Source organism: Cariama cristata, unplaced genomic scaffold (genome assembly GCF_000690535.1).
Source record: "Cariama cristata isolate BGI_N322 unplaced genomic scaffold, ASM69053v1 scaffold12503, whole genome shotgun sequence".
Lineage (NCBI taxonomy): Eukaryota > Metazoa > Chordata > Aves > Cariamiformes > Cariamidae > Cariama > Cariama cristata.
In genome coordinates this window covers 894-18,020 of record NW_009610198.1, presented here as the reverse complement: position 1 = coordinate 18,020, position 17,127 = coordinate 894, and the positions used below count along the sequence as shown (strand labels likewise).

The window sequence follows — 17,127 nt, the reverse complement described above, 5'->3', positions numbered from 1 at the left end:
GCCACCAAACCCATGCTGACCGGCAGTTCCAGCAGCTGGTGCTGGGACAACGGTATTTTGCCACTGTGCACCCATCACTGCAGCTCTTTTTCCTTTGAAAGGTTTTTTTCACTTTCCCTGCCTAACAGCCTAACATGTAATACATCCTTCATAAACCATTGTTAATTATGATTCCCTGGTTTGATGTAAACCTTTTCTCTCAGATAATCTACACCCGTTTTAGTTTACTGTTATATTTTCAGTAATAACTAAAAACTTAAATCCTTACCTTAAATTTATCAACTTCTGCCTTCGAACATGTTGCGTGATAAGATAACACCTGTCCCAGAACAAAAGATTAAAAAACATTTGACAAGTAGAAATAATAGGGCACCGTACTGCAGTCTAATCAATGATATTTAAACCATTTAATTAATATTTATGGATGGTAATTCAGTTCTGAATGTCAGCATATAACAATTAATTGCAGGTTATCAGGTAAACATTTGGCATTTATGTTGCAGGGAATTTTACAGGGAAACATGGACAGTAAGTAATTTAAGATTATAAGAATTCCTACATTGTTCTCCTGGAGTTCTACAATTAAGAGACAGAATTTAATGTAAAAATAACAGTAGATTTATAGACTTTGAATAATGCCTTTTGCTATACTGTAAAGTTTTAATGCCCTTGCTAGTGGCACATCACTGCATGCAAATTAGCACCTCTATGCTATTCCTGACATTTTCTTCAATACCATTCTGGAGATGAACGCATCAAATAAAATACACAAAGTACTGCACACGTCCTCTTATTACCTATATGTATGCATACATTTACATGGAATACTTTATATTCTCATGTGACAATACTAACATTGAACAAGCACTCCAGAAGGTGCAAAAGCCATCCTGTATGCTGGACCCACCAAGGTCTGACTGTGCATGGGACGAGGTGCTGGTCCATGAGGGAGCTCGCAGAGTCAGAGCACTCCTAGCAAGGAGAGATCCTCCTCACCACACAGCAACGCCTGGTCTGCTTATGTGCTAAAGCTTTGATATAGATTTCTCATTTTGAAATTGTTTTTATCTATGAATGTCTCTTACTCATACAAATACCTAAACTCTACCTCAAATGCCCTTGGCTTGCAATACCTTGTGGCACTAAGTCCAAAGATGTATTTACGCATATCAGTTTTAGGGGTGTCATCTTTTACAGTAACAGGAAATCATTCCTGCACTGTAAAAGAATAAATAACAAACACCAATTCACTTGTTCTGTTCCACGTTTTACTTTCTGTAACTATACATTATGTCCTTCCTCAAATAGTACCCATTTTTCTGTCCAACTACATTGTAGATTCTCTCAGAAATCTAAAATTAGTAAAATTATGTCTTCTGCAATGGCAGATTACACAATGCCAAAATTCTCATTGAGGTTCTTCTTTATCTGCATTCATTATATCCCTCTAGATTTTTACAGTCTTCCTTAATGTTAATTATTCTCATCTTTTAATAATTTGCAAATTTTGCATCCTTAATATATAAAATGGTATTTAGCCTAGTTTTGAACCATATGGCATCCTACTGTCAATCTTTCCCCATTATTTGTTTACATTTTGGTCTTCTGTTTATTAGTCAATCTTATGAGAATTCTGTATGAAAACCAGTATCTGTATATCTAGATAAGACTCTTATTATAGTATATATCAAATTGATTTATTTTATATCTGATATCAATGTCATTTTCAAATGCCATTCATTGCCATCTAGCCACATATATAAATACTAATAAAGTATTCTATTACTGAAAAATGGATTCACAGTCCTTCAGCATATACCATTCTTTTGTTCAGTACTTTGCTGTATCTTCAATCACTTTACACAAACACTATCACGAGTTGTTGCTCATTTACAGAAAGAACTACTTTTCACTGAAGCAGAGTGGCCATTTATCAAACCTATAATCTACATTCAATCTGTATGGCTATTAGTCTTTTTTAGATCAAAGAAAGAAGCTGTATTTTAAACCAAGAAATTTAAATTTCCTTGATTTCACTGGTAAATAATAAACTTCTAAGTTAACTTTCATCCCTGTGTATCTGAGTCTGATATTGTGCACTGCTTGTTTTTCTTGCCAGAAGAAGTATTCATTCTAAGGTTTCGTATGGCACAAATATCTGGGGCATACGAGGGCTTATATTAATTCATGACTATGATATGTAAAGAATAAGGAATCTTGCAGGAGGCCTGAAAAGGAAAGTTTTTAACTTTTCCTCCTAAGTGAATATGTATACAGGAATAATAAAAAAACCCACTTATGCTTAGAATGTTTTCTAACACAGTCCTATTGACTTCAAAAAGCCTTAACATGTCTATGTGCTTTACAAGATAGATCCCCAGTACACAGATAAATATCTCCAGCCCTAAAGCAAAGAAAAAAAAAGATGTCATCTTCATAGCAATCCAGTTTGGTTTGATTTTTGTTTTAATAGAGAGAAATTCATATCTCAATCAGGCCAACACTATTTTTGTGGTTCTTATTTTAACTGGGTATTGTATAAACTCAAAGGAGTTACACAGTTAAAGGGTGCACACATCAGGGACAGCTAGATCATTTTCTTCTCTTATCACATGTGAAATTTAAACCAACACTGAAATCTTAGCAACATTATCCTTTCATCAGAGGAATGTTTTAAGATTAATCTGTCTTGCATAATGCTTCTTAAAAGATCTTAAATTTCATTCAAACCATTCTTTATTGTTTTAGTAGGAATAATGTACATTTGTAAAGCTATCCTCAAAACTCTAAGCTTTGTTCTCACCAAGATTATTTTTAATATGATTATGTTTAAAATCTCCAGAATATAATAGAGAATAGTGCATTATTGTTGAATCAGCTTATAGAAGTTTCAATAATCGTAATTTTTTCAAATGTTCTGCATTTTAGAGTTTGTTTTACAGGAGCTGGTAGATTTCATTCTTCATGAAGGGGTTGGGGGAGAACAGGAAGATAAATTCCTACAAAGGCAATGGGCAAAAAAAGAGAAAGCTCTCCATCCATTTAGCTGCTCTATATGTATTTTATAGAAAGATATGAGATGTGTTGGAATGCCAGGACCTTGCATTATGTATTGGTCTTGACCCACAGCAGAGCTCTTACTAAGCTGCCAGCCATCCTGCTTTGACTTGATTCTAACAAGGCTTATATCTGACAAGGATTCAGCAGATGTTGCTTTTGATACCAAAAAACCCTATGACCATGATCACTTTTTTCAAATTTTGCCCTGTTCACAGTATGTTTTACTTACACTTTACAACACTAGAAAAAACAAGCTAAATAAAATAACAAATTCTAAGGAATTTTCAGCCACTGATGGATAAGAAAATATATAAAATGCCTAGATTAACTCCTACACTTGTAAGAAACTAGATTCTCCATCATCACTGTCCCCCCTTCTAACGTAAAAAACATAGGCATCAAATGAGATATCCAGGTTCAAAATTACGTCAGCTGTGCACAAGCTCCACAGCTAAGCATACCCCAAGAAAGTTTCCCTTCAGCATTACCTTAACACGACAACACTCGGGTGCAGAAAGGCAGATATAGAAAATGATGGTAACTACAATAAATTCAGAAGCAGTAAGTTTCTTCACATGTGACACTTATGAGCAAGAAAAGGTTTCATTAAGATGTACACATACGTCAAGAGCCACAGACTGTTTTGCCCAGGATTTCTTCACTTGATCGTACATAATTGTGTTGTTGATGCCCAGGCCACAGAAAATAACAAAAGCCTAAAATTAAAAACAGAAAAAAGACAAGAAAGTCAGTTATAATACAAAACAAAGACGAATACTGGCTTAATCATGAAAAGGAATTGCATGAAAATACTGGGAATAACCATGCCTAGACAGGTTATCTTGAGAATGCAGCTAAGTCACTGGCCTCAACAACATGAGAAAGATCAGATGCAAGAAAGTTGTTTTAATTTGGATGCAACCTTATTAAGTGAGGAGTTCTGAGAATTAATGTCAAACCACAGAGACAGACAACGTACTTTTCCTCTGTCTCTAGAGTAGCCTGAAACAGCATTACCCAGAAATACCAAATCCTATTGAAAAAGTATGTTATTTCTATAAAATTGAATGCCTCTTACTTCAAATAGTCGCTGATCAGCATCGTCAAAGGGTTTCCCATCAAGCCTGTTCAACACTTGAGCTACCCCTTTAGAAAGAGTTAATATGAATTATAATCTTCATTAATTCATAATGCAGAATATTTTATTCATTGGTAACATTTAAAATACATCTTTCAAACTGAAAAGCAAAACTGCAAATATTTATTGTGAAAATTATTGAACAGACATAGACATGTGAAAGTCTGATTGTTTTCATACCAGGATTCAGTTTATTATTATCAACTGTTATTCTTTACTCTGCAAATCTAAAAAGTTACTCACAATGCTTTTCACAAAAGGTTAAAGACCGCTTTGGGAAAGAACTTGAACACTTTGCTAACAGCAATCATGTAAGTTGTCCTAGCAATTTGGAGTTACTGATGTATTTGCTAAATCAGTACCTTCATTCCTAAAATCTTAGTTGGTTTAAGATCACCTAGGTATGTAAGTCCTTCTTTTCCTCATGACTAGTCCATGAATTTACTGAAGCAGTGAAAAAAAATTAATTTCCTTAAACCACTTGAAAAAGTGTTCAAAGCTTTTGGCTCTAGCTGAACTAATAGTGAGTTCTACTGCAACAAATAATTTCTATTTCATTTAGCTACAGTATGTCCTTAGAAAAATACTGTAAGAGCTATCAGCAGTCAAGGGTTCAGTTTCTTCCTACTTTAAGGTAATACGCACCTCACAACAAACAATGAGTCATATTTTTAAAAACTCAATTCCCACATCATCTTTGCTGAATAAGCTCAAAGATCCTGATCCTGCATAGCACTGAGTGCCTTCAGCAATGCGCTACTGATCTCAGCTCTCACTGACAGCCACAAGGCACAGGGATGTAAGTCTTGCCCTGCCAGTTTAAATTGCTGTCATTTTGACTTGAATTCTTCCGTGGAAAGTTAACAGAGTAATCTGGCACTGTTATTTACAAATGGCACTCCTTTTTTGTGCCAAAAGCAGGTAGTAACATGGGGCCAACTGCAGGTGTATCATAGCTGGGAAGCATCCTATCAAATAAACAATAAAACCCTCTCACGTCCTGATCCACCACACACCACTGCCACAGGCAGCTCTGACAGCTGCCACAGCCTCTCTGATAAACTACGCAGTTGGGGAAGGCTTATCATTAAAGAGGGAAATGACCACTTTCCTTGACTGCAGAAACAGTTGCCTGAGTTGTGTACAAAAAAGGGAGACCCAAGAAAAGTATCAAAGTATATCAAACATTTTTCACTAACATTATTAGAATTTCCATTTTCGTCTCATTAGTCTTCAAGTTTCAATACAACACATAACTTAACAATGACACAATGGGAAAACTGAAAAAGTCCATACAGTATCCAAGTCAAAACATCCCTTCTTGGATACTTAGCATGCATCCTAGGTACTGTGACTTCTTAACAATATTCAGCTGGGAAAAAGAAGAAAATGGAACATAGAATTAAAAAGACAGAACTAAATTTACATTAGCACAAAAATGCTGCAGCTATGAGGAAGGCCTTACCAATTATTTGGTGGTTGCTATTCCATATAGGAACACACAGAACAGACCTTATGTGAAAGCCAGAAATTTGGTCAGCCTAAAATATAGAAAGGAGAGCCTCCATTAGCAGTAGGCACCATTTGCAGCCTTTTACATTCTAGTAATAGAAATATCAAGGAATATATCTACATTTAGCAAGTGTCATTCCATATGGATCAGCTCTCACTCAGAAAAAGATTCTTCTGAAAGCTCATTCACAGCAAGATCAACCAAAAGTCATAAGGGTTATTCTAAAACTTGCCAAAGAAAACACAAACGTCACCATCTTTGCCACAGAAAACTTAGATATTTGACTTTGATTTGGAATTAAAAACAAACTGCAATTGAGGCAATGCCCAGATAATTCCTGTATTACTTACACTGGTGGATCAGTAGAGACAACCTCCATTGAACAAGTGTGCCTTAGAAATACTCTTCCCAATTGTCAAATTGAAATTAGATTTAGCAAAGCAGCTATAAAAGGAGGCTTACAGGAAATACACATTTTCAGAAGAAAGGCAAGAATAAGTAGGGAATTGTGCAGAAGTGGAAGCTAGGAAGAAACGGAAGGATGAGGTCAAAACCAAGATTCGAGATTTTCTATGTAGGTTTAATTGATCCTGTAGTTCTGAAGATAAGTTTCTGTGTCATTTATTGTTTTCTATCTAATATAGTATAAAACTTTGCAATTTATTATAAGTGACACCGATTCATTCTTTTTTTACAGTTAATAAGCTTTATTCTTTAGGGTCATTGCTGCAAAATCTGAAGAAAAGAAAATATTTTTCCGAAAGAGATTACAGTAAGGGAGTGGAATGAGCCCACTCACAGGAGACCCAGAGATGTTCTCTTACTAAAACTGCCAATGCTACAGGCAATCTGTAATAGAAGTAAAAGACCAGCAATAATTCACATACTGGAGGCAGGATGGAATCACTATGATCTCCTAGCTAGCAAAAGATAACTCAGGTTTTAACTAGAGTACTGCTTATTTGTACATACTCAGAACTCATCACTGAAACCAGCCTGGAGTGCCACCTAAAATCCATGGAAGTGGGGGAACAACAGCCTCAGATGTGTGTCTTAAAATGAACTCAATGAAAATATTTGGGCATTAAATTCTCTGTGAATGAGTTGAAAGTTGAACATCAACATTTGAAAATGACAATTAGTGTTCTAGGAGAAAAAAGAGAGTGTTTTTAATAGAAGCGGAGAACAGAATATCTGTTCATAACTACAAATGTAAGTTTGATTTTATCTAAGTCATAAGGGATAATATGTTCCTCTTACTACACTTGACTGTCTGTAGAAATAATTAATTGTAACAACTGAATTTAAGAATTTAATTTTCATAGGAACCCACCAACAGAAAATAATTACTGCCCTTTGTATTAAGTGTTTTCTTTTCCTCTATATAAATTGGGCAGTGCCTCTAACTTTAAAGGACTAAGTGTGAAACAAGTAAGAGATTCCTGAATTATTCAGGATGTGGTATATTAAAAGTACAACTGCAAACATATCAAGGATTGTCATACTTTATTTTAGCATATCTCTTTGGCAAGAAACAGACCCCAGGCATCAATTGTACTTTAAAAAATTCTGAACAAATTAGCATCAACACAGTTTTCTTGTACACTTTTGCAGCAGGCTCCCTTTATTTTTCTTGTTTTGAAAAGTTTTGCTGGTTTGAGAGATAATCCCTGATGATAAAGGAACAAAACTGGAATCAAGTGAACTCTCAACATGAAACAGTTCCAAGGACGCTTATTGCAGTAATATATTTTAGCAAGCTTGCTGACCAAGGCTGTCCACTGATTAACGTGCCACCCAACTGTTGGCCAAGTCACCTATAGTAGTACTGTTTCACAGGATAGAATTCAGTGAAGAATTTGTCCTTCCGTATGCCTCAACATTTATTTAGCTGTTAAGTATATGTTTTTATCTGTATCTATACCTTCCTAACTGAAGCTGGAATGAATACCTTAGGACACACAAACAACTTACGAGGAATGACATGCATCTTGGAGAAATAACTAAACCAGTGTGTATATTCCATTTGTGCAAATTAAAAGGTTAGTTGGCTAAGTTAGATCACAAACAACATTTGTCTGTCTAGATACCAATTCTGTTTACACTCTATATGTGTACAGTCCCAGTCACCCCAACAGCTAACAATGATAGCGCTGCTAACACTGAACACCAACAGTGGGATATTCAGCAATAAAAATCAGTTTCCATAAGTATCAAAGCCCTTGATAGAGGAAGGTATCATTTATAAATGGAAAAAAAAAAGAATCATGGACAGATTAAGTAACTGCCTAAAGTCATACGCTAATTCAGTGACCCATGTTTACTGTATAAAGCCATGTCAAAACTAGCAAACCAGGAGAAGGACATACTGGATAGAAAAAATAATTCAAAATAAATATTCACATGTTTTACAGCCACTTGGATATAACAATAAAATTGTGTTATATTAGTTGCAATGCCAAAAATGTGATGTGTATTTACATTTCTAAAAATCTCTTACTTCAGCATCAAAGCGAGGATCCTGATAGGCATCACTGATATTCACTGGGAGACCTGTGGAAGCTACGAGTTCAGCAATGCTATTATTTATTAGCCAGTCGGAATAAGATGATGATTTCTCCATGCTGTCTTTGAAACTATCAAAAGGCATAGTAAGGGAAGAAAAGAATACAGTCAATGTTGCTTGCAAGTCCAGTGTCTTACAGGTATATTCACAGGAACAGCAGAACCATTCACAGTTATTAATGGTTACTAAGCATTATCTATGGAAAAATAATTCAGTATTTATTGAAATGGTACATCAAAAATTCTCTCCTTTACACAATTCTTTCTATTGAAAATAGCATTGGTCTCCCAAGTAAAGTAAATACAGCATTTAATAACGAAATGCATTTACATATGAATCAAGAGTGGGATTATGTTCCAAGTTTGTGGGATACAGGCCTGCTCATCAAAAGCAACCAGTTCTAAATAATATTTTATGTAGAGCTACCTGAAAGTATAATAATTATAAGATTTTAATTTTTCATATTAGTCTAATTATTTGGGGTATTTTTAATTAATACTTCCAATAATTTTCCTGTCACAGGAAATGTCATTTTTTAAATTTTTGTCTGAAATACCAGACCTGAATGGCTGAAGAAGAAATCATGAAATAAGTCTTAAAATCAATAATATAAGTGTGTGGCAGTAGGTGGATCCAAGTAAACATACAGGAAGGTTTCCTTTTTTTTTTCTGGCTGAGCTTCTGCTGAAGGGGCACAACTACTGAGGGGCTAAAGAGCTGTCAGTAAATAAGCATAAGACACTAGAATTATGGGCTCAACTCACCATGCTCCAGCACAGCTTCTCCAGAAAACTCAATATCTACACAGACCTTAAAGTCCTTGCCTTATTCCTCATCTAATCAGCACGAAAGTTCTTACTGACTTATTGCAGACAGGTTTTTGACATTGGCAAGGTGTAGCTATTCATGTGTGAATAAATGAATGCATGTTGTCTTAGTTTTGAGAAGAAAATTGATCAATTTTCAACACCTGAGAAATATTACTTAGAAAAAACTGACTCTGAGCAGCCACAGAGAAGACAACAATAGCTTGAAGCTTCAAAGTAATGCACATGAATGAAAGAAGGATGCACAGTAAAATGCTTGAAAGACTCAAAGTGAAAGGATTGATTTTTGTTGGCTGCATTGATTTTCTGGAGTCTAATTCAACTAAGTCACTCATTTAAAAGAAAACTCAATATTCTTAAAAGACGATAAAGAAAATAATAATAATGATTTACACAAATAAATCTAAGTATCAACTTCCAATTGGGATAAGAATTTTGAGTGACAGTAATAAATGTTATGTGTATACTTTGACAGGAACCTTTACATAAATATAATGTTTTTTTGAGCTAAGTAAAACCCTCACATTTATAATTTAAAATTTATTTCAGAACATCAATACTTGAGAAGCAAAAATATCTTTAAGGATAAGATCTAATATCAAATACATAGCTCCCAGTTCATACCTTAAAAATCTGGATATTATCATTATAACATAAGACACTTTAAATCAGGACAGCATTAGGGTTGTCAAGCATTTTAAGCAGCAAATGAATTCAAGTAAAAGAAACAAGATATAATTTAGGAAGAAGTTTTGAAAGTATGTTTTACTATGTTGTCTCAATTCCTAGCAAGTGCTTTAAAACTACACTCTGGAAGAGAGGCACTCAACTTTCACTAGGAATAAATATCAATGATTAATTCTCACGCAAATCACAGTCAGCTGGCTCTCTCTCTACCCTCAGCAGCTCAGAACAAGCACTCAGAAGCTTTTCTAAAAATCACAAGCAATGATTTTCTCCAAACTGTGGAAAGCCATGAGCGAGTCCTACTGGACTGATGCAGGCAGCTGCATGCCACCGTCTCCCTTCTTGCCCATGCACTAGCAGAAGCTCTGCGTGCCAGGCAGGAGAGTAAACCCAGCTTGAGAGCACTGAGCAGTGCTGCAGGCTCCCCTTCTGCAGCCGCTTGCCTTGCTATCTTCCCCAAAGCCTCTGACAGGAATGGCAGAAAGTATAGTAGGAAAGTGGTACAGCCAAAATCACAGGTACCTTCAATCTTCTCTAAACAGTGACATGAACCCTTCCAGCTCCTAGGACTAGAAGAGCAGAAAGATGTCTTAAGAAGCATAAAAATACTGCAGGGAATGGGGTGATATGCAAGTGTACCTCATCCCAGGAACAGTGGTGGTGTAAGAGTGGTAGCAGGGATTTCAGCACTTTCTTTTTACCAGCCCAGCTGGGAAGGAGCACAGGTATTTTCTCCCATGCAACCCACACTCTGGGGCTCAGGCAGCTGACCTTTCCACTGCCACTGATACTCAGGTTAGAGAACTGTAACTTCAGCTACATAACCTGCCAAGGTGATGACTTATGTACAGGAAAGAGAGCTCACAGCACCTTCCCTTGGGCTCATCTTCATCTAGAATACATCAGAACTGAAACCACAAGGCTTCTAAGATTTATGTAATCTTTTTTCAAAGGGAGAGAAAATTGAGGAGACCTGGCAAACCTGTACTTCAAGAACAAAACAACTGGCAAAAACAAGAGCATCCATGTGCCATTATGGATAATAAACAAACTTGATCATACTATGTGCTGGAAAATAGCAAACTGAACAGATAAACGCAAGTGTTGCAAGACACTTCTCTACAACCAACAGCAAAGAAAAAAGATACCAGTATTCATTATAATATTTAGAGACTGAACAGGTGAGCTGCTACTAGCTGGATGCAAGAAGGGCAAAAGACAATTTCTTCTAGAACTGTGTAAGAAAGTATGCTAGGACATGAAAAGTTATATTGTCCTTGGAGCTTCTCTCTCTTTCAGATAAAACTTATAACTAGAACTGTTCTCAGTTTATAATCTCTTTGGATTTCCACTAAAATTTCAAAGAAATAATATTTATCTTCATTGGTGTAATGACGAAGAAACTCATCCTGCCATTTTTTTCCACATGAAAGGTCTCATGACTTTACATCAGTTATGGCTGCAGAATGTAGAATGCAAAGGGCAAAACACACTAGAAAAATGCTCAAATGTCAAGGGCTCACAGCATTGTTCTGTATCCTAAATAACCTTTATTTTCCCACTGTAGTGGCAGTAACTCAAGCTGTGCCTGTGCTAGATCCAAATGTGACATCATACCTGCCAGTCTAACCTTGGTCTTAGTAAAACCAACTTTCACTCTCCACTCAATGAAAAATGAAAGAGAAAGCCATAAATCTTAATATAAATATGCACAGAAGTATATCTTTATCAATCTTATAAAGACTAGTTACCAAGTTGCATGTGTTTATTGATATCTCAGATTAAAGTTGAAATAATTTTCACTTGGCTACCTGCAGAGCAGGCTACTACAAATTGTTTTTTGATAACATGCTAATATAACTATGGTAACAAGAAATGAGCCAGCTTGGTTATCTTGACACAACTCAATTGTTCTGACTAATCTGGCTACAGATCAAGTTTGAGAAAAACAGGAAGCAACACCACATCCCTTGATTCACACTCCTGTCCCTGAACAAAAGGAATGTATTTTCACCCATTTAATTGACCTAGGAAAGACCAACTGCTACTCTGAAGCTCTGTCAAATGCAGTTACTTGTGATTCCCAGATGAATCAACAGATTATTTATTCATATTTAAACCTTCCTATTTTTTATCACTTGTTTTCCTTTTCCATTTCTCTCACCATTCCCACCTCTCAACTAGTGGGTAGAACATGGAAGAGATCTAGCTTCTACCCATCTTTCTGTGTGGCCCTGGACTCTGCTGTCAGCTTGCACATCTTAAAAATAACACTACTTATTTTTGTAATGCTGTGAGATCAATCCATGAAAAGCATTAAGAATTATGACCTGTCATAATCTGGAGTACAGTGTGTACATTCACCTTAATGAAGTGGTAGCTTCTTACCACACTGGAGGTGAAGAAATAAAGCACGAAAGAAGGCAAATTACCCAAAAATGCTTTTAAAAGCTGCCTAAAGGGCTTCAATATAGCAAAGCACAAAGTAATCTTCAAGTTTGCTAAGCTATGGATAGCAAGCTGGACAGAAGGCTAGGTTTATTGTTATGGCAGCCATTTGATATGGAAAATTCTAATTCAGAATCAGTATAAATTGATTTGCATAAAACGTGTATGATAATCACTGAGGCTGGGGCCTGACAGATAGGAGAAAGTTTCTCACAATAGCCCTGAATGTTCATCCACTCGTTTGGTATGTAGGACATTTTATGTGGACTGTTACCAGTTGCATTACCTTATAGGAATTCATGCAGTAACCCCACATGGACGAAAAGTTCTTTCTATTACTACTTGCAATTAGCCCTTTATCAATGTTTAAATACAGATCCTACTAAGCAAAACATATACTTATATTTTGACTGAGCTCCCAAACAAGATTTATTCACAGGATCACAATTTCTAAGAAATACATGTTCTCTGAGGTTTTTAGGCTTTCCAACTTGACAACAAGAGCAGAAATAAATTTTTACTGGAAATCTTTCAACACAACTGCAAGGAGGCATTTTGTAAGAGATCAACAATCTAAAATAATTTTGTCATTTTTACTTCAGTATTAACTATGGAAAACAACATTTGTGTGTTCTCCATGAGTTCAAAAATAAGAAGTCATCAGTTATTTTCTGGTGTCTTCTCTGAGACACTGCTACAATGTTATCACATATATATACACACACATATATATATATAAAAAAATAAGGATGTATATTTATACAAGGAAGTCTCCATTTGAAGCAAGGAGTCTTGTCTGAGTAAAAATTGTAGGCTCACACTCTTCCATCAAATCTACCCAAGTTTCCATAAGAAAATAAAACTATGATCAAGCAAATTTAAAACTATGTGAAAACATAAGCACTAACCTGTTGTCAGTATCAGCACTGCATTTTGGAGATAACAACTCGAAGGATTTTGTAAATTTCACAACCTGTCACGAAAAAAAGTAACTTAAAATTGTTATTAAGATGAATATGTAAAAAACTAGTAACGTAATGTTCCTATATTTAAACTGTGGTTTTATCCAATGGTCTTAGAATAAAAATTCAATCTGTATTCCCCCCAATGGAGAATTCATGTCCAAAATACACACCATGAACAGTTCACTAACAAACAATATCTAATCAAATTATATCTTTAGATTCTTTCATGCAACTATTTTATGAAACAGTATATGCTTCCCTTCAAAGGGCTTTGGAACATGAATTGTGGAGCTTTACCGAAATTGCACCTTTTTTAATATAGGAAAACAAACAGAAAGACCCATTTTCACTACTAATTGCAACCAATTTTCCTTGAACATATGTGCCAGCAGCACACAAGTGAAACATTTTGAGAGCAGCTAATGTGACATAGAACACAGGTAATATTTTTGAATGCTAGTATGGGTCCCCATCTTCCACTTCGGTTCTGTATTGTAAAAGCTTTTGAGGCAATGTACAAATGACAATATTTTAGACATGGCTTAACACTGAGTTACTCTATGGAGATCTATTTTGACATAGGTTAACCCTCCAAAACAGGGGGAAATTGAGGAAATAACTGTTTTGCCACTTGTAAAAATGACCAAGTGGGTGGCAAGATGTTATTCTCCTACTCCAAATTAACCTAAGATTTATGACTGTTTAGAAAAAGTTCCAGCTTAACTGAATACCTTAGCTGTCCACATTTCAGAATTTGGTCTAGAGGAATGAGAACTCATTGCCTGTGGTTTAGAAAAAAAACCCTCCGTGCTCAAAGGTAGAAATAGTATCAATAGCAGAAAAAGGAAGTGAACAATACCACCCACAGCCCACACACACAATGTACTGTTCTGTGAAAAAAAAAAATTACATTATACTTGGAAACACAGTGGCATTTCATAAGAATGCAGTAGAACTGTATCTTGTAATTTTAAAATCAGTGTGGGGGGTCTAGAAAGAGAAAATAAACTAGAAACATATATATTCTATGTTATAGAATTTAAAACTAAATACAAACCTTGATCCTGTTTTTATGAAAGTTAGTGTAATTCACAGCATACTCCACTAAGTGAACTTAATTTCTATAGTTTAAATGAAATGAGAATCGTCTTTCCTCCAGAAAAGAAAATAATGGTTTTTTTTCTGCCATACACACAAAATTATGATTCTGTCTCTGATAATCATTTAGACAAGTCGCAGCCCAGCAACAAATAATCAATTACACAGTCAGTGAGTCCAAAGACACTTGGATAGAAAAAAGAATGATATAACAAGGAACATTTTTATTTTTCAACTGCTTCTCAAATCAGTAGAAAGGAGGATAGTTCGTGTTGAATAGCCTGGAAACACTGAAGGGAGCTACCAACATAAAAGCAGTCACTTATCTTACTACTAATAACAATAGTCATTAAAATGTTAAACATTTTTAAAGGGGCTGTCATACCCTACGAATGGCAGTACTACAAAGTCCCAGTGAAAGCTCATATCAAAACTGTGCGTGAAATCCAACTCTTGACAAATACTTTCATATAGCTTCCATCCATCTGTTCAACTTGACAGAGCTCTGCAATGAAATAATTATTCCTTGGTCAAGTGGACAGCAGTTGCAAAAACCAAACATACTGCAGTAATGCTGAAAGTCGTATTTTCACTTCACCTGCTCAATGCAAAAGCTTCTTCCTGTCACAAGAAGAGGTACATGACTGTCTAGACATTTGTATGCAAATGTCTCTTTTCCAATGGATTTCCTGTTACCTCAGGGAGAAATTACTAGGTCAAAATAACAAGAGGACTTATCTTTCCACAGCATTTTCATTATTTAGGAACTGAGGATGGTTCTCATTATTTATTTTGCAAAGTATTAAAGAGTTACTTGTATTAAAGTATAGTAGTAAAGGTTCAGGCCTTACTGGCTTGCTGTTCTTCCACATTAAAACACTGAATTTCACAAAAAACCATTTGTGAGACAGGTTCAGAAGCTGACTACTGTGAAGACATTGATCAGATTGCTGTAAAGCCCACTGAGCTGCTGAATACACAGGATCATCAGTTAGCAAAGTCTCGATGAGTTTATTCTTATCTGTTATTTCTGAGAGATGAGTAGTTTGACTAAGACGTAACATGTTACATACTAGAATAGAAACTACATAAGTATTTCAGTTTGCTACAGTTAAACAACAATAACAGATGGAAAAGTGTGGACACTGTAGAAATACCAACTAAGACATCTGATAATTATTTACTGGAATGTATGCAGGAAAGGTTAGTTCTAAAAACGAGCATTGAAGATTTGGTTGATGATGCAACTGTTTCTGGTTCTGAAACTGCTTGCAAGCACCACTCATCTGATAAGTCATTAGCCTGAAAATGTTAGCAAGGTCATAAATTCCAGGTAAATGTAAAGGAAGCTACAAGACAGGAATTTTCTTTCCTTCTAGTGGCTATACCATGAAAGAAATTAACTGAGCAAATAAATATTTCATAACAAATCAGGTCATTTTTCCCATAACAGCACCTTGCTTCTCAGTTAAGTTGCCCTAGCCTCTCTGTAGTAGGCACTAAGTCCATCACACAGACAACTGAGAATCACAGTGTATCAGCTGTATCACACTACCAATAGTTAGATCAGTTAGATCAGCAACTTACAGAAATCCCATTAAATGCCTTCAAATGACCAGAAGGAATCACAAACGTACCTTTCAGTTTCCATTTGAAAAAGTAGCTATACTGCTTTTGGCTGAGATAGAGTTAATTTTCTTCATAGTAGCTTGTATGATAACATGTTTCAGATTTGTGATGAAAACAGTGTTGGTAACACTGGGATGTGTCAAGGCCTTCTCTGTTTCTCACTCTGTCACCCCAGTGAGTAGATTGAGCAGTACACAATAGATTGGGAAGGGACACAGCTGGGACAGCTGATCCCAGCTGACCAAAGGGATATCCCATACCATATGACATCATGCTCAGCAATAAAAGCTGGGGGAAGGAGGAGAAATGGGAGCACTTTCAGAGTAACGGCATTTGTCTTCCCAAGTAATCGTTACATATGACGAAGGCTCATTTTCCTGGAAGTGACAGAACACCTGCCTGTCAATTGGAGGTAGCATATGGATTCTTTATTTTGCTTTGCTTGTGTACACAGCTTTTGCTTTCCCCATTAAACTGTCTTTATCTCAACCCCTGAACTGTCTTTATCTCAACCCATGAGTTTTCACACTTCTACCCTTCCAATTCCCTTCGCCATCCCACTGGGGTAGGGAAATGAGTGAGTGTCTGTGAAGGGCTTAGTTGCCTACTGGAGTTAAACCACAACACTGGTGTTGACAAAGATTCAACCTGTACCTAACTTAAATGCAAGAATGACGTGCTGGAAGAATACTTGCTGTCCAGTACTTACATATGATATGAAACAGTTTCACCACAATAAAAGCAGCTTCTCCATCACTCAGATATTAGCCTTTCTACAGAATGTGCAGCCATACTTACTGGTGATTCGATATCTTCCAGAAGTAATACTGAGCACCGTTCACACTTCAGCAGAGTCTGGGCCCGATGCATAATTTTCTTGACAATTTTCTCCAAGTCAGTCTGTTCCTCAAAGAGGTCATTCACTACTTCCAGTAAAGCCTGCATACACGGACAGAAAACTGTATTGGTTGTAGAATTAATAAATACATGGAGCATTGCAAAGGAGGCATAATCTCTGGGATTGATTTTAATAAGAGTGATCCATTGAAATCTTCATTCAAATGAAGTTCTTAATGATTATGGCAACAGAATTGGGGTGGGGGTATCTGAAGAAAAAAGGAAGTTAAGTATTTCTTAGCTCATAACTGGGCACAATGCAACTCCTAACAAACAATGGGAATCTTTCAAAAACTATT

General features: G+C 35.9%; 1 protein-coding gene across 1 annotated transcript in view; it reads right to left on the bottom strand.

Moving 5' to 3' along the window:
* PDE11A (phosphodiesterase 11A) overlaps positions 1-16,870 on the bottom strand; it is a gene marked incomplete at both ends in the record, with an annotated part of 55,368 nt that extends 38,498 nt beyond the window's left edge. Inside the window, 7 exons of the mRNA XM_009697795.1 lie at positions 269-319; positions 3,684-3,776; positions 4,139-4,206; positions 5,664-5,739; positions 8,212-8,347; positions 13,148-13,212; positions 16,730-16,870. Of these exons, the coding sequence (XP_009696097.1) occupies positions 269-319; positions 3,684-3,776; positions 4,139-4,206; positions 5,664-5,739; positions 8,212-8,347; positions 13,148-13,212; positions 16,730-16,870 (630 nt within the window). The remainder of the gene's footprint in view (positions 1-268; positions 320-3,683; positions 3,777-4,138; positions 4,207-5,663; positions 5,740-8,211; positions 8,348-13,147; positions 13,213-16,729) is intronic.
* Positions 16,871-17,127: the final 257 nt, after the last annotated feature.